Source organism: Ursus americanus, chromosome 2 (assembly GCF_024610735.1).
Source record: "Ursus americanus isolate L20-20 chromosome 2, mUrsAme1.1.p, whole genome shotgun sequence".
NCBI lineage: Eukaryota > Metazoa > Chordata > Mammalia > Carnivora > Ursidae > Ursus > Ursus americanus.
The window spans coordinates 55,097,263-55,116,391 of record NC_142128.1 but is presented as its reverse complement, the minus strand read 5'-3'; the positions used below and the strand labels follow the sequence as shown (position 1 = coordinate 55,116,391).

The 19,129-nt window shown below is 38.8% G+C and overlaps 1 protein-coding gene across 34 annotated transcripts in view; it reads right to left on the bottom strand.

Moving 5' to 3' along the window:
• Positions 1-6,046: 6,046 nt before the first annotated feature.
• The window catches only part of ESRRG (estrogen related receptor gamma), a 607,049-nt gene continuing 593,966 nt past the window's right edge, over positions 6,047-19,129 (bottom strand). For all 34 annotated transcript variants that reach the window (XM_087856312.1, XM_045809601.2, XM_087856344.1 and 31 more), the window contains one exon: positions 6,047-9,908. In XM_087856312.1, the coding sequence (XP_087712438.1) occupies positions 9,664-9,908 (245 nt within the window). In that variant the 3' untranslated portion in view covers positions 6,047-9,663. The remainder of the gene's footprint in view (positions 9,909-19,129) is intronic.

Sequence of the window (19,129 nt, the reverse complement as noted above, 5' to 3'; positions counted from 1 at the left end):
ATTCAAAGAGTTCCTGCAAATGAACAAGAAAATTATAAGCACCCAATAGAAAAAAAGAGTTTGCTCTTTATAAACAGGTTATCAACAGGCAGTTCACAGAAAAGAGGGCCTGATCTGGTATAAGAATAAGATGTTCAGAGAAGCTTACGTCAAAACAACAATATATTAATTTTAAAATAATCAAATTAGTAAAGAACTAGCAGTATCATATGCTGCTGAAGGAAAATAAAACCCAAACAGACTGCTGCTGAGAGTTCAAACTGCTCTAATTCTGCAGAATAATTTCTGTAGTAAAAATAAACATATAAATGGTCAATAACTCAGTAGCCCCCTCCTGGGCATATAATTTAGAAAAATAATTGCATTGGTCCATAAGGGAAAACACCCCAAGATGTTCATCGCATTATTGATTGTATTAAGGAGTTGAAAGCAACCTTATCATTCATCACAAAGGGAACAGATAAAATGTGATATGTGACTTCAATGGTTTACTATGCAACAGATTTCTTCCCAAAACATGGATAAGTCTTAAAAACCTAGTGCAGACTGGAGGAGATAATGCTAAGTGAAATAAGTCAAGCAGAGAAAGACAACTATCATATGATTTCTCTCATCTATGGAACATAAGAACTAGGATGATCAGTAGGGGAAGAAAGGGATAAAGAAAGGGGGGGTAATCAGAAGGGGGAATGAAACATGAGAGACTATGGACTATGAGAAACAAACTGAGGACTTCAGAGGGGAGGGGGGTGGGGGAATGGGATAGACTGGTGATGGGTAGTAAGGAGGGCACGTATTGCACGGTGCACTGGGTGTTATACACAACTAATGAATCATCGAGCCTTACATCGGAAACCGGGGATGTACTGTATGGTGACTAACATAATATAATAAAAAATCATAAAAAAAAAAAAAAAAAAAAAAAAAAAAAAAACCTAGTGCAGAGTAAAAAATAAGAAAACAGAATAAGACAGTCAACACAGCATAATTTCCGTATATAAAAATCTTATGCACACAAACCAACATTATGTATTTTCCAAAGATTCACAGGGAGATTTATGGTAGGGGAGGGGAATGAACTTGTTGCCAGGGGAGGAGGACAGTATTCCTTGATCAGAGCAATAGGATTAATCCAGTCTTGTGTCCCATAAGTCCAAATAAGAAAAAGGATGTATTATCTACTATCTGATCTTGAGAAACTGTTGAATACAGAGTTAATGTTTTAAGACATTAGTCTCAGGAGTTAAACAAATTGGGTTCAAATTTAGTCAGACTGTGTACTAACTAGATGGTCCTTGGACGAGTCATTTAACTTCTTGGAGCCTTTTTTTCTTCATCTGTGAGTCGGAGATATTAGTAGTACTTACCCCATAAAGCTGCTGGGAATATTAAATTTTATAATGCATTCAAAGAACTAGTATAGTGCCCAACACATACTTATGTCCATGACTGCTTTCTAGGCAGACCTATGCTGTGCATAGGCACATCGACGCTGACTTTGTACTACTTCAGCGCAGCCCACGCAAGAGAGGCTCCCCAAAGCCGCCATTATGCATCTGGATCCAAAACATTTCCCCCTGCCCTAATGACTTTTCCTCCCAGTCTCGATTAGATTATTCTGGAATCTGAGCCAGCCTCTCTTGGGGAAAGGAAAAAAAAATCTTCACCATAATGAATACAAGATATTTTACTTAAATTACCTAAATTCTAATAATCATCCCTTGAGAGTATATATATCCCCATTTATTGAAGTTGAATAGATTTTAGTAACAAGGTCCCATAGCTGGTTAGTGGCAGAGCTGGGATTTGAACCCACGCATAACTGACTCAAAGTTCATGCATGAAACTAGTAAGGCAAACTGCATCTCTTCATCGTTACCCCTAGTCTACTTCAGCACAACCAAATCTTCTTAAACCAGAACAAGGGAGTCATGTGGCTAGAATTCCTTCCGTGTAAAAACATCATCATATCGAAACATCATTTTACTTCTTATCCAGCCTGGAAATTATTCTCACCTACAGCTTTATTTCTGTGGAGGAAGGGATTTTTGCCATACATATCCTTAAAAATAGGGTCTATATATCTGTTTTGATTTAAAAGCATAGAGTTGATACTTTAGGGCTAGTCAATTCATTTTGTTCACGAAAGGAAGAAGACCAAGGCGAAATATAAGTCTAGTGGAGATAACAAATCTCAGACTAATACAAAAGGATCTGCAGGTGTTATTGTTGTTGTTGTTTCACCATGAATGTTTAGTATTTTTCATTTGTAAGGATATGAAACCACATGTTTAAAAGGAAAAAAAACCCAACCCTTGTATAGCTCTAGCCCCCATTTTAGAAACTGCTCTTCTGACGTTAGTTTTCTGTGCGGTTATTTTTTTAATAGCAGACAGTTCCTCACTTCCCCACAAAACTGTGAAATCCGACTGAGCATGGCGGATGGCACTGGAGTGTGAATAGTGTGATTTAAGGCTCCTGCTAGTCTGAAATGTTTTCCTGTTAGGTCCTTAGTCACCCCCCGCCCCAGCAGCTTGTTTGCGTTTCCCGAAACCAGCTCTCCAAAGTTCAGTCCGTTATGACACACAGGTCTCTGTGATTTTTCACAAAGGTAACAGGCATTTTTCGGTAGCGTGAGCCCCATGCTAACGTGACTGCACGTAACATTTGTATCGACTGAGCTTTGCTGCTAGAAGATCCTTGGCCAAAGCTGCATTAGAGGGCTTCTGGCAAAAATGATCCCGGGAATTCCGTATATTCTTGGACATTTCTTTTTAAAAATAATATTGGTAAAAGTATATTATGCTCAAAGAGCATTTTAATTCATGCTTTGGGCTTCTGTGCTATTTATACCATGCTGCTGTTTAAAAATATTTTTACACACACACACACACACACATTTGATTTATGACCTTAAGTTTACAAACACTTCTTACTTGGGGCAAAATTTCTCATAGCCCAAATTCTGTGACTTGCTATGGCAATGCAGTACTATACTGGGACATCTTTTCTAAGGTTGTACAATTGACGGTATAGTTAATTATTAATCTGGCTGGCATCGGTAATGAAATAGGGAGTTCTCTCTCTCTCTTTTTTTTTTTTTTTTTAGGTCACAGACTTAGTACGTAAATCCCTCGTGAGGCTGCAATCATAATATTCCTGCAGCTATGGTGTCAGCTATTGTAATTTTTCTGCTAATAAACAAATTTGAACTAGCCAGGAATCCTAAAATTTGAGACTAGTTGTTTATCTCAAATATACTCCAGAGAAATAGTAATGCAGTTCTGCTTTGAATTTAATTTAAACGGAAACAGGCAAAACAAATCTCTATGGAGGACATTTGACAATAATAAAATATTTCTCCCAGCGGGTGAGCTGGTAGCAATTGTATTGTTGCAATCCAAGCTCACGTTTCAGTAGGTCATTACCATCATAACAAGCCCTTGGACCAACTGGCATGGACATGCAACATTGAGCCCCTGATGGGCACATTATTTCAGACCTTTAACTTCATGGAGATCAAGACAAATACTCCTGGGAAAGGGGGATTATATTTTGAAATTCTTTTCTTTTCTGTTTTGTTTCATAATAAGATGAGGGGGGCAATCAATCTGCTGCTACTTGTTTCATTGTGTTTTTTCCACCCTACCAAGAGGCCCAAGAAGCTAGACTTCCAGATTCGAAAGGGCCCGAAACACTGATTTAAACACTTTGGTATCTATGGGACCGTGGAAATATCCATTCAGTATGTAAACCATCATGGATGAAACAAGAAACTGAAACAGATCTCTTTTCTCTTCCAGTCTAATCACAAACTAAACTTCGCAACAAGCAAAGTGTACCGTAAGTTTTTGCATAGGCCCAAGAGTGAAATATTCTGTCTCCGTTCTCATCTCCACCTCTTACTTATCTAACTCTGCAACTTGGAAAACGTAGGTAAGAGAGGTCATTCTGAGAAATAAATTTTGTTAGAATTTTGTTTCTGTTTTGGTTTTTAGTAGAGAAAAACAGGTATTTGAGCCACGCCTAAATTCATTTTAAAGCACACGGAAGAGTCAAATGAGGATTTTTTTTTTTAAAGGGGATCATGAGATATACTGCACAAGCTTTTGAGTGGGTATCTCTACTTTCAGATGGGGCATAACCAGAAGATATGCCTTGGGAGTCATCAGATAGAATGTGCCCCCCACCCTCGGCCTGTGACCGGGGAAGGATGGATGGGAAGAAAGGACCAGGCAGTGTGTGGGGAGGGGTTGGGAGAAGTGGTGGTCAAAACAATCCAGGTGCATTTCATTGGCCTTGCAATTAACAACAAGGCTGAACTTTTTGTCATGGTATTAGAAAAAAAAATACCCTAAGACTCTCACAAAAATTCAGAGCCAATATACGAGAAATTTTTATTTCTTAGGACATTCCTGGCCTATTTGAGTAACATGCAAAGATTTAAAGCATCATTTTCTCATGTTGTCCTCACATTACAATCACCTGGCGATGATATATGTATAAATTTTTTTAAGTAGGCTCCACGCCCAGTGTGGAGCTCTATATGGGGCTTGAACTCACAACCCTGAGCTCAAGACCTGAGCTGAGCTCAAGAGTCAGATGCCCCTGGAGATGATTTTTTTTTGAACTCTTCAAAAGCCCAGGCCACAACTAAACCCCAGTCTTCTGTGGGTGGGATACGAACATCAGGAATCTTGAGCACTCTTCCGGTGATTCTAATCTGTGGCCTAGGCTGGGAACCACTAGCTTAAAGCAAAAAGTTCTATAAACACCAGGTGAAAATAAAAGCGATCCCTTGACACAAACACATACCCATTTGTCAGGAGCTATTCATTGTTTATATACCAAGAAATAAACATGTTAGAATGTCAAAATCCTGTTTCATTTCCTTTTACACCTGAGGCATCTCTGATAAATACGTCAACACCAGCAAAGTTCCTCTGTCATAATTCAGAATTCTAAAAACCAGCAAGAGAAGCCCGACATTCAAGTTCATAAAAGCGTTTGTGTGTGACTTACATATTTTTAAATGAGGACCTCATTGAAAGATCACAGCTTTCCCGTTAGGTTTGTGTCTTGCATTGTGTCAGTTCTGCCCAAGTACTTTGGAAATACGCAAAGTAAAACACCTCGGATCCCATGTTGAGCTGCTGCCACTCAAAGGACATGAACACAAGAGAAGACAACTGAGCGAAGCTGCGAGCTAGGGCATCTTGGTGATTTAGGTAAACTCACGCTCCGAAATCCAAGTGCGTTTAGTGGCCTTTGTGTCCCCAGCTTGCGCCAGAGGACCAGCCAGGTCGGAAAGGTGAGAAATACTCTCAAGATGGGCAGAGAAGCCAAGAAAGCACGTATTAGCACCTCGGTGATGGCTCCAGGAGGGTCCGGTGGAAACGCAGCTTGACCCGGAGCAACAAAGGCCTTAACCTCTCCGAGGGAGAAAAGCAAGGGGAGGCCATTTGCTGTCAGCAGTGCTGTTTAACCCGCTGGAATTCGAAGACAGCTCCCCCTCCTCGCGCGCACGGATCTCTATGCTCCGCTGTTGATTTCCCATTCAGGAAATCCGGCCAGCAGCTCTCTCCGCGGCTCCACGGAGCCCGCAGCTCGCCCACGAGCTCCGTGCAAGCACATGATTTAATTGTGGATGGAGGGAAATAATAGGTTATCTCTAGCAGGTTTTAATATGATCTTAAAATAGGGGGAAAGTTTTCTGTTATGACATTGACATAGAGGCGATGATTTTGAGTAATGCAGGATGATGTGGAGATGCTTTAAGATTAAATAAGAGCTATATAAAGGCTTGTCAGAATGAATTCTAATGTGCCATGAGACACTTTGCATACTCTTAAATATGCAAAATGTCTCTTGGCACCCTAGAATTCATTCTGACAAGCCTTTATATAGCTCTTATTTAAACTCCTACTTTATTTTTAGGGAATAGGTACTCAGAGATACTCTTTGAATGGAAACAACAAAGGGCAGTGTTTATTGATTTGGTTCTTTAGTGGGGGGAACAAAAAAGAAACACAATACAAAAGAGCAATCAAAAGTGAAAGTTGTTTAATATTGCTCTACCATCATCCTGAAAGGCATAATCATTTGAGTTACACATCTGAACTGATTGGAGTTACAGAATCATATCTCCTTTTTGCATTTAACAATATATACAATATAAAATAAATACATTTACACAAATGGACATTTGCTGGAGCACACAGTATGGTACACATCACAAAAATATACAATTGATTGCTTTACAGATGTGAAGCCCATCTACAGCTATAGACATGGTTTTATTATTATTATTATTCTTTTTACTACTGGCTATAATGCAACTCCTGGATTATGATAAGCAGTTTAAATTTTTTGTCCTTTTACGATCTTTGCACATAAGACTGCCATAAAATGTTTTCCTAGGCAGGTAAACAGAGACGCTTAAATAATTAAAATACAATCACCAACACCCATTTTCTCTTCTATAAGAAAAATAGCAGTTTTAAATATTTCATATCTTTTATGTTATCATTTAAATGCAAAATAGTGGAATAAATACAACAATCTGATCTGATTGAAACACAAGTGTAACTACAGGTAGTCACACGATCCTATTGCTTTAAATAAGAACAAACCTAAAAGAAGCAAAATAAAAATTTAAATCATACGGCGAAAACATACACTTTTATAACTTTCCAAAACTTCACATTAAGTAAATGGTCTTGCTTGAAACTTGAAAAACCTCACCTCGAGCGAGGTTTAAGATGAGCATTTTACCCTAAAGCCCGTGCAGTTCTTTCAGGTCTACGTTTTAAGTCGTGTTTCTCTGCAATGCCGAGAGTCACTTAAACTGAAAACTAAAATTTGTACTTGATTCTTTTCACGCATCTCCATCTCATGTTTTCAGTTGGTTGGCTCTGAGTTCTGAAGCCCAAGTACTTTAATGTGACACAGTGAAAACAATGTCTATATTGTATATATTTTACTTATATATAGTGTGGTTGAATAGTAGCAACTTAAACCCTGCACAAACTTTCTGGAAAATAATCTTTTTAAATACTTACATATATAAATAATCTTATAGAATCAGCACCTTTTGTTCCCAGGAGTTGTATTTTCTGTTGTTATTTTTAGAGGGATGTGCCAATTTCTGAACTCCTATCACAGCTATAAATTTCAAGTTATTGACCATCTGAATGAATTGCTAATGATGATTTATCTAGAATCACACTACAGTCACTTCTCTACTGAGAAACCACAATCTACGATATAGTCCCATATAGCTAATGATAGATACACAGTATTCCTAGCACTAGGCTGATGAAACATCAACCCAAGGTATTTTGTTTAAAGCACACAAAGTAGCAATAGTTTTGGAAACGTGTCCGCACCAAAAAGTTTTGCAACAACACAGAGCTAGTTAATAACAACATCTGAGAGATGATTGAGTGAAAGCCATATATACAGCATTTAAAAATTAGACTTATCTATATTCTTGAAATAGTCAAAGTTTTATTTCTAAGCTATACATTGGTATTCTATAATAAACCATTAGAGAAATTATTCCTTGTTTTGAAAATATTATTATGATTTTGATGTGTATCTGTTCATAATGAGTACTTGTTTGGAGTTTCAATCTCTTAATTATTATTAGGAAGAACCTTATTACTGGTAAGGAATAGAATATACTACTGTAGTCTCCTGAGGAATTGTACATCCAATATTGTCTCTAATTCTACCCTGTGTCTAAAAGCACACACCACAAGAATCCAAACACCACAAGAAGAACAAGACAACAGTCTTTGAATGCAACATAAAATTCAGAAAAGCACAGCAAACATGAAACATTGAAAAGCTGAACTACATTTCTTTTGTTTGTTAGGATTACAATTTTAATTACATCTGTGTACATAGAATAAGACTGTTCACATAGTACAGGGAGCAGCTACTAACACTGGTCCATTGGTATAGCATTTGATGGAGGTTACTGTTTATTGGTTATTCAGCGACTGTAGATTTCGGGGGCATCTAATTGATTTCTTCATTAGATTACACCTCTAAACAGTCTGGAACCTGACTGACTTTCTTGCTGTGACAATACTGGTTGAAAAGCACATATATTGGCTTAGCTCTTGGTAAAAACTGCAGATTAATTTAAACAAACATTCCTAAATGAATAAACTCATAAGATTCAGTTTTAGAATTTGGTCAGGCGTCTGCTGTCTTTGATGATTTTTTTTTTTTTTCAAATTCTGGCATTTGCCTTATTGCCTCTTAAATGAATACTGGCTCACAGCTCCTTCTGAGACAAGGTCTGTAACTCTGCAAACAGGCAGTATCCCATTCCTAACCACCACGGCAGCTAGAAATCATATGGCCAACCGTACCTCCCAGGTAGAGAGGTGCACTCCTGACCATTCTACGGACCTGTACTCCACGGGCAGTGCTTTATACACGTGACTACCCGGAGTCACTGCAGGTGTAATCTAATCCTTTGTGTCAGTGAACATTTAGGTAAACTGGAGCTCATGTTAAGAAATTGATGTTTGGGACCAGACTGGCACACAACATAAATTGCATCCGTGATAATATGCACCTTCCCTTCAACTATTGCTTGAGTAAGTTAAATTCCCATATTAATAAATGGCTGAAAAGTGGTAAAGCTGGTACAAAAAAATCTCCATTTGTAAGAAGAAACAAAACATTTTTAAAAATCTTCCTTCAGGATTCATTTGTCCTTCATTATTGTTCATAATTGTTCAAAGCCAGCACAAAATTGCAGTATTCTTATTTCTCTTTAGTATTGCATGAATGAATAAAGCTTAAACTATTCCCTGAAAAAGTTACATAGTAGCTAAACTAACAAATACCTGGAAGACTTGAAAAAACAATTAAGGAATCAAATGGCTGTAACTGATCTAGATGGAAAAGCAATGATAAGAAGCAGCCGATGCCACGTTGCTTAAGTTGTCTAATTAGAGGCTGCTCCCGTGAAATCTAATACTGCACTCAGTCAATGTGTCTGGGTTGCACTGTACTTTTAGGTACGTCGGTTCTCTCTCTTTGATTCCTTAGTCATTGGGGACGTATGGTTCACAACAAGCTCACTGGTATCCATAGTATGGATCTCCATGCTTTGGCAGGGCTGGCTTCCATCTCTCTTCCGTTAGAGACCTCTTTTAAAAGTTCAGCAGCAGCAGAAGGAAGGAACGAAGGAAGGGAGGGAGGAAAAGGAAAGGCAAGGCAAGGAAGGGGACAACGGCCTTACAACTAGAGATATTTTCAATTTAGGAGAGAGGGGAAGGACAAGAAAAGAGAAGGAGGCGAGTAAGAGGAGGAAGGCAGGGCGGAGGGAAGGAAGGAAATGAAGGAGAAAGGGAACCAGTAATGAAGGAAGCCAAGAAATGAGGGAGAGGATGAATACGGGAGGGAGGAAAAAAAAACAAGGAGGGAGGGAAGGGAGAAGGACGATGAGAAAAGGGAGAAAGAAACTCATCGGGAAGATACGGAGGATCTGAAGCTGCTTCATAGTCTTGCTGCTAAGTGATGAGTGCAGTCCGTGGATTTTGGATGTTGGTAACTAAACTCTAAGTTTCTTCGACATCACTCTGGGGTTTATTTTCCCTTTTTCAGCGTGCAGGACAGGAAGGCCCAGGAAGCTTTTAGTCAGACCTTGGCCTCCAGCATTTCCAAAAAAAGTTTGTGCATGGGGACCTTGCCTTCGAGCTTGACGCTGTAGAAGTGCTGCACCGCCTTGGTGGAGGTCTGCCTCAGGAGCGGCAGCGTCATCAGCATCTTGCCTGCGCGGCGCGGGTCCTCCATGTGCTGGCCCGCCTCGTAATCCTGCAGTGCCTCGTGTAAGACGTCCTGAAGCTTCTGAACGGCCTCCACGTCTTCGATGTGCATGGAGTCTGTGCAACAAGCGAGACACAGAACCGCGTCAATAAGAACCCAAACCCATCTGGGGCAACTTCTCTAAGCTCTAAGCTGTAATTTGCTCCGAGTGTTTTACACTTCCAAAACCTCTATTTTTTTTTCTAAATTTCCCTACAGTAGACGATTTCCAATATGGATTTAGAACACGGAAATGACTACGAAAAAATCCATTATTTAAAGGTGCGGGTTTCCTTTTTCCTCCCAAAACAGAGCAACCAGAGAAGACTTCCTTTTAACGGATTACAATCTTGGTTACTTTATTCATGATCTCATTCATGTATTTACTCACCCATTCAGCAATTATCAAAGGTCATCTATTAAAAGTATTATTCTAAGTGCTACGGAGGTAAAATTGTCTAAAATTATGATCTTGCCCTCAAAAAGCCCATATTTCCCAAAAGGGAAAAAAAAAAGTAGATGACAAAGGTTTTAAGAACGCAGTATAAATACACTGAATTTAACACTCTGTTCAGGTGTCGACTATACAGAAATCACAATAAACTGCTCTCCTTTCGAGACTTTCAGTGTACTGTTAACAGTTCATTAAAGCATCCTTACCCGTCTGCGTCTACTGAAAAACAAATGAAGTCTTTAGATTAATGAGTTCTGAAATATTTTTCAGATTTGTGAAGGTGAACTTTGCCCTTCAGTGACTCACTTAAAAATCTAATTCAATCAAGCAAGGAAAGGGTTAACAGGGTTGCCACAATTATTCCTTTGAGAAATGTGAGATGTGGGGAAAAAGAAAAGTTACTGCTTGAGCTCTAAAACAGACACTTAATTATATACAAGTTTGAATCATTTAGCACGTTTTATTGATTCTGATGACAGTTTATCTGTTAATTACACATAATGGAGTCTTTGGGGGATTCTTCATGTTTAATAATTCTCGTTCTCTGAGAATGCAGAGCTCTAAGATATATGTAGTTAGCCTAATCTTTCATATAATTCAAATATCAGGTCACAGGCACAAAAAGAGAGAAGAAATGTAATGTAAAATCAAGTGGCTAAACATATGATAAAAAAAAAAATTATGGCACCATAATTAAAAGGCTGACAGCTACAGCCAGGAACACGTTTAAAAACTTGTTTGTATTTTGTTGCTTTTTTCTCTTACGTTGTGTCATTTTGAAATCGTTTCACCACATTGTTGGTAAACTGACCACTGTTTACATGAGGTGGTTAATGACACGTTTCTCCAAAAGAGTTTTGAGTAACTCGGAATCCAGTGGCTTAGGAGCATTTACAGCTCAAGACTCAACTCCTGCCAGGTTGAGCCAGTGGTGCCCTGGCGTGGAACTCAGGACATTGCCCAACACGTAAGCTAGCCTGTCCCTATGGACTGTTTCTCTCTGGCTCCTTTCGGCATGACGTTCCCATCCACTTCCTATGTGTCTTCTCATAGCAACAAGCCCACATCATTTCCAAAGACGTCTAGGGGCTGGCAATGTGAGAGAGGGAAAAACTGTCATGGAAATCACAGTGCACACTGAATTTTTTTTTCCTATTTTTCCTCTGAAATGCTGTCTGAAGGGAAAATAGTGGGCCTGCATGCACACTAACGGTGAGCGTCCAGGGACACAAAAAACTGACCTTGCACATGAAGGGAGCGAGGTGAGGTGGACTTACCCAACCTGTCCTGGGACTCAAAGCTCGCAAAGCAAAACTGGGGAAAAATGGATGGGGAGAAGAGGAATTGCATCTTTACAGACAATATTAAAACGAAATAACTATTTTCCCACCAGACCAAAAAAAAAAAAAGTCAGAAGTATACCATATATTAAGTACCTGTTGGGGTGAGGCCTCTGATAAGCTCTTTATAAACACTGCCTCATCTCATCTCCCAGCTGCCTGTAAGTCACGTGGCACTGGGAGTGTCAGAGGTGGGCCTAACTCGGGCTTCTTTGTATCAAAATATGCTGCTAGAATGTGTACCAGTGCACGTGGCATTTTCCTTGTTAAAAACCAAAATGAGTTAAAATGAGTCCTTCTTATTCAACCTTCCATTTTCATCAAGAATCTTCTCTACATTTCTAAAGAAGACATTTCCAAATGCATGTAGAACATTCTACTTTGCAAGGGACAGAACTGATCCTTAGAAATGTCTTCTTCAGATTTTTCCAACTCTGTCTACAACTTCCGTCCTTTGGTCCTGGTTCTAAATACTGGAACGGTACAGAATAAATGTCCTTCTTCTCCATGGCAGACCTTTAAACGTGTGAAGCAAGCTGCAGAGTCATCTCAGCCCCCACCCCAAGCCCTGCCTTCCCCACTACTCTTGCCCGGCAGGAGATATATTATAGGATGTCACAGGAAATGAGGCGAGAACAAATAGCAGAGAGATATGCTCACAAACAGCAATTAAGACTTCAAACTATTCTTTAAAGGCTGTGATTTAGCTTGAGAGATTTAAAAATGATTTAATCAAATTACTATGATAATTTAACTTCCCATTTACAGAAAAGATTCTAACTCATTTTAGCTTTACCCATTCTCGGATCTGCTAATACTTTAAATGCAAACTCACTAAATCTGAACTATTTAATTAGACCATGATTCAGCTGGCAGACTGCTGAAGAAAATATTAATCTCCATTAGGGATCCTAGTTCAAGTTCTGGCTCTGTGGCTTTAATCTCTGTTTTGCTCTTTGGGCTACATTTATACATTTATGCTAGGCTCAATAGAACTGGCATTAATTTATGTAATTATTTAGCTTTGGTCATTGGCACTGGTTTCTTTTTAGCTTTATATTTTAAAGGAAATGGTCCCAGTATTTGTGCTAATGAAAACCAGTGAAACTTAATAACGGGAATCATAGGCTTACGAACTAAGTAGACACGGTGAGCCTATGCATTAAAAACACTGGGTGAATGGTTAAAAACAAAGATGTCTGGGCCCAGACCTATTAATCAGAAAATTTTAGCTCGATCCAAGGCATCCTCCATATTTTTAAAAATCTAGGGGCTTCTACGGCCAAGTCAGGGCTATGAACTACAAAACCAGACTTCCATTCTAAAATAATCCAGATTTCAAAATATAACCAGTGTTCACATGAAGCATGTATTGTCACTCATATATTAAATTTAACACTTACTAATAAAATAGAACCCCTTCATTAAATTCCAATATTTTATTCTGTGAAGTGGGATCCTAAAGGAACACGTCTAGTTCAGATCGTTACTTTGGGAAGACAGCTAAATATCCTCACACCTACAGTTGCAAAATGCAGTGAGACTCAGAGCCATTGCAAAAGAAGATCTTCTTTTAGTATTTTACCTGAAATAAAATACCGCCTTTCTCTATGGGAAAAATTTTAACTATTGTGGGTATAGCTACTCCAGAATGCTCAAATCCTATTTGGGAACCATCTTTAGGACTTGTAGCTCATTCTTGGCAATACTTTCTCAATGGTGTCAAATCTCATTTTGAGGGTGGAACTGAATATTAAAAATAGACAAAGCATATTCAGAGTCAAGTCTAGTACATCATATAAATCAACACTCAGAGGAGCCCAAGTGTTGATTTCTTTAGTGTTTGTAAATTGCCTACATGAATAGGGATAATAACGGGTGAGCCGATGGGACTCTCTGATCACTAAAGGAATGAAGCACAGCATGATGGAAAAGACAGAGAAGTGAGCAAAGGTCTATTTTCTAAAAGATACTTTAATGTCAAAAATTTTATATGCACTATTATAAGGAGTCTAACAGAGTACTCCTCCTGGCCACAATCGGCTGGGTACTGAGGAACATTGGTTGATTGTAATGCAAACTAGCTCTTGACTGACATCAACAGCTGACCGTAAACTTCAAAAAGTGGTGCCAATCATAAACTTTCTAGGATGATGGCAGCGGTGGCAGCAAGATATTTTAATCTTTCCAAATCTGTACATAAAAAACAGAACTAGATGGCCAAACTAAAAACCCACAGACAATACTCACAAACAAAACCAAGATACACAGAGAGAGAGAGAGAGAGAGAGAGAGAGAGAGAGCTCTGTCCACTGAGAAGGCCTAGGAAGGATGGCCAAACCAGGAATGCAATAACGAGCAATGAGTAACCTAGCACCCAGCTTATAATTAGACTCCAGGCTTCAGCCAGGAGATATTTAAGATAAGTATGGAACATCTTATACTAGATAGAAAGGACACTATCTATAACTACTAAGTCATTCAGAAAGATTCCAGAAGCCAACCTGAAGAGACTCCAGCTGACCCAAAATGGGACAATTTGAGCTTCCAAAAGGATTATAATTGCAATTGATTGAAATCTACTGAATAGGGGCGCCTGGCTGGCTCAGTTGGTTAAACGTCTGACTCTTGATTTCAGCTCAGGTCATGATTTCAGGGTTGAGATCGAGATCTGTGTTGGGCTCTGAACTGGGCATGGAGCCTGCTTAAGATTCTCTCTCTCCCTCTCCACCGCCCCCTAAACCCCCCCCATTTGAGCTCTCTCTCTCTCTAAAAAAAAAAAAAAAAAAAAAAAAAAGAAAGGAAGGAAGGAAGGAAGAAAGGAAGGAAGGGAGGGAGGGAAAAAGGAAGGAAAGAAGGGAGGGAGGGGGGAGGAAGGAAGGGAGGGAGGGAGGGAGGGAGGGAGGAAGGGAGGAAGAAATCCACTAAGTACGTTTAAATAAATTTGATTATAATGACATTTTAAAAAGACAGGAGGAAAAAATAAAGAATTCATCAATTCTTTATTTTGAAAACTGGCAAATGACGGGAAAGAATCAAGCTCCTATATAAACTGCATCATCAGTCATCAATAAGAGATGAGAGAAAGCATCACTTTATGTAAGGATCCCAATGGTTGAATGTAAAAAATAGATGAAGAAGATCATCGTTTTGAAACCCCCAGTGATGCACGGATTTAGGTAATGAGCACCGATAGCTGCTCACAGACCACAGAGACAGCTGGACATCGTGTGCCTCCCAATGAACAGCACACCACCTCTAGGTGTCACAGGGATTGAACCTGAGTCTGATTAAGTCTCTGGATCCAGTTATCAATTTGCACAAAATGCAAAGGGCAGAGAAACATGATGAGCTGCACCCGAAGTATGCAATCTGTAAGGTCCAGACTGTGGGAAACTCTGAAGGTCAAATGCCCTGGCTTCTTCAACAGAGAAACTGTAAGAAAATGAAAATGAAAGATGAAGTTTTAGATTAAAGGAGAGTTAAAAACTCCATTAAAAAATTTTTTTTTTTTTGGAAATGGGCAAGACTAAACAATCCTATCTGAGGATACACATTTATAGTGATAAAGCCATAATGAAACATAAGGAAGTGATAAAAACCACAACAGAATAGTGGTTACTTTTGTGGGAAAGGAAGCGGGGGTGATACTAGGACAAGACGCACGGAGGGGTTTCTGGGATAGCTCACAAATTTTTATTTCCCATCCTTGATCATATTGCCATTGTGACAGACTGCAAAATGGCCCCCAAGATATCCAGGTAGTCCATCCCTGGAACCTGAGTGTTACCTTATACGGCAAAGCACACTTTGCAGCTGTGAGTAAGGATCTGCCATGGGAGATTATCCTAGATTATCTGGGAGGGTCTTCAATGAAGTCAAAAGTATCCTTATGAGAGAGAGGCAAAGGAAGAAGAAGGCAATGTACGGTGTTACGCTGCTGCGTTTGAAGATGGACGAAGGGGCCATAACTCAAGCAATGCAAGGAATGTCACTCCAGCAGCTGGAAGATCACTGCCCTGTCTTTGTCTAGTCTTTAACCTTGTGAAAATGCTTATGGACTTCTGACCTCCAGAACAGTAAGAGAATAAATGTGTGTTGTTCGAAGTCACCAAGTTGCGGCCACTTGTTAGAGCAGCCGTAGAAAACGAATACACTCATTAAGTTACACATCCCGTTTGGGTGTGTTTTTCTTTTAAATCTATGCTGGGCTCATATCAAAATGGTGACAGAGAGAGATGGAGAGCGGGGCCGTGAGCAACTTCTGATGGGATGGTCCCTTCTAGAACGTAGTGAGTTCAGCAGAATTCCAAACAAGTCAGTAGAAACACTTGGCAAAAATGTCAAGGAAGCTATTCACATGCCAACTAGGAGGTTGGCTCGAAAGGCTTTTTAGGTCTTTCCTAATGCAGGAAAGTTATAATTCTCATGTTGGAAATAGTAATAACAATTCTTATTATGTGCTGATTTCGTAGCTTTCCGTGGAGACACACACATTTTGGGAGGGGGAGACTGTTTTCCTCATTTCTGGCTCTGGCTATCAAGCCAGACTTCAACATTTATTGAAGCTCCACAAATCATTCCTGTACTATATTTATATATTAATATATTACTATATTCCTACCCACATTGCATTGGGTGTTGAGCCACAGATCCTCCTGGCTTCCCTCTCATAAACCCCAAATTACTGTTACGATTATTGTTTACCTTGCATAATCGGAATTCCCTGCTAAGTCTCTTATTTCTCTACAAGTACTCAAGGCCTTTCTCTCCCTCCAATATCTACCACTTATCTGGAAGCTTTCTAATTCCTACTAGAAGTGATAAAGGCAAATATACTCAGTACGTGAATGTTGACTGAGCCTGGGTGGCTCAGTCAGTTCAGTGTCCGACTCTTGATTTTGGCTCAGGTCATGAGCTCAGGGTCCTGAGATCGAGCCCCAAACCCCCACCCCAATCAGGTTCCCTGCTCAGTAGGGAGTCTGCTTCCTCCTTCTTCCTCTCTCTCTCCCTGCTCATGTCTCTCTCTCTCTCTCTCAAATAAATGAATAAGTAAATCTTAAAAAAATAAGTGAATGTTGATAGCAACTTGGGTGGTAAATATTTCAATCTTTCACAATATCATAACAGATCATAAATGATCTGTACCATGCTAATGACCTTTTACTAAGGGATTAGTCACTATCTTAAGATCTGTAATGAAAATAATGTTATATTATGTCATTCCCTAGAAGTAAAGCAATTGCAGAGTATTTATGTACTTATTACCCAGTTGGAAGCACAGAGACACTTGCAGCAAATATTTCTTACACTATGTCAAGGCATAGTGATCATTGAACATATTATGAAACATCTGAAAACCTAACTTTACTTTTTACATAAAAATTTGAGATATCATATTATGTATGAAATTAAAGGGTTACATAAAATAAAACTACCCATTCAACTCAATTATATCATCTTAAGCAAAATTAAAATAACCCAAACAGTGATGGCAGATTTGAGCAAAAGCCAAAGAAAAGTAGACTAGGCAATGGAAAATCATAATTTTGACTTCCCAGAGAGTATTAATTATGGTTTGGTCTGGGTAAAAGTTAACTATAAGTATCCACCTGTCACAAAAGACCTACCCATACTTATTTCTTATTAAAACCTATAAAGGTAGTAAACATTTTTGTCTCCAAATCTTCCTTGTCACTTTCAAGAGTGGTTTTATACTACCGTAACTCCAAGAAGACAGCAAGACAAAGTGAGTGCAAAATTCAAGCTAAGTTAAAAGCACTAATTTCGGTTAGCAGATATAAAATTGCATTGGCTAGTCTTCTGTGTTGATCCATTTAAAGACGTGCTAGCTACTTATTTGTGGAATAGAAATAGCTTATTGATAGCAAGGGACAGAGGGCCCAACCCTCTGCCTCACAGTGGCTACACATCTTTACCAGCTTGCTTCAGTTACCTGCAAAAATGCTATTGGACATGTCTACCTCACAGGCATGTTGTGGAAATCAAATGAGATTCCCCAGCAAAAGCTAAAAAAAAAAAAGAGAAAATGTCCACAGAAAGATTCTTAAAAAAGGATAATCGCTTGATCAATATCTAAAACTACATCTAGAATATCAAATCAGCAAATTTAGTCAAAATTTCAATAAAATAGTGTTTGAGGGCCCAAGACATACAAAGGGACTGAAGATGTTTTTCACTTTTACATTAATTGTTCAGATCCCTGAAGATGTTAATATTTCTATATTACAAATTCAGCATAAAGGCACACATAACCACACACAAAATATATGACCAAACTCAATGCCCTCACTTAAAAGTCACTGACATAAAAATTTTAGGCCATTTAGGAGATATGAGACATTATGTAATTCACCTGCCTCATCTTACAGACAAGAAAACAGTTATGTGATTAAAACATGCATTCTTAAAAGAATTGAAATTTGGAATTGGAAAGTAGGACAAATCTCTTTTTAGGTAAAATGCATATCTGTACAGTACACAAACAGATACATAATATATTCATGATATTAATATTTCATTGGGGACTTCCTAAGGAAAAATATCTAAAAAGGCTACCCCAAGGGAGTGATAATGAAAAAAGACTGAAAAACACGAGGCCAAACTTATATGACTAAGATGACCCTCATTCCAGTCTCCTACAGTAATCTTAAACTTTCTATCCCTTGAAATTATATCACAATTCTGCACATCAAACATATGTTCTCAAGAACAAAACACGGTCAAGATGTGATTATAATTACTTATGATTTGAAACAGATGACCAAAATATTACTCTTTATATCAACAGATGCTATTATTCTAGAAGTCTGCTGTAGAAATAAAAAGAAAAGTCAGCATTGGGTGCCTGGGTGGCTCAGTTGGGTAAGCAACTGCCTTCAGCTCAGGTCATGATCCTGGAGTCCCAGGATCAAGCCTCACATCGGGCTCCCCCCTCAGCAGGGAGTCCGCTTCTCCCTCTGACCCTCTCCTCTCTCATGCTCTTTCTCTCTCTCTCTCTCTCTCAAATAAATAAATAAAATCGTAAAAAAAAAAAAAAGTCAGTTAAGCCATAGATTCTGTTTATTCTTGAAAAGGCTCCAGGTTGGGGGCAGGTCTGGTGACATCACTTGGGATGAGTGGCAGCTGTGAAGCTTGAGGGCCTTGTGTGCAAAAGAGAACGACCACACTCAAAGTAATTCTTACTCGTAAGCTGCTTTAGTCTTCCACTATGTGAAAATGAGTATATTTCCTTGCAGCCAGTGATAATAGCTTCACACAAGTTCTTAAACATAATCAATAGAACCAAACTGAGACAATAGAATCACATGAAATAATCTTACTCAAAATGCATGTAGTAATATTTCACTAAATTTTCCCATAAAGACATAAAATTAATTACAGAATCATAAAACTCCCGAAATGGAAGGAATTCTAGAGACGAGTCTAACTTCTTGGTGTACGGATGAGATAACTGGGGCCTAACAATTATAATGTTAACATT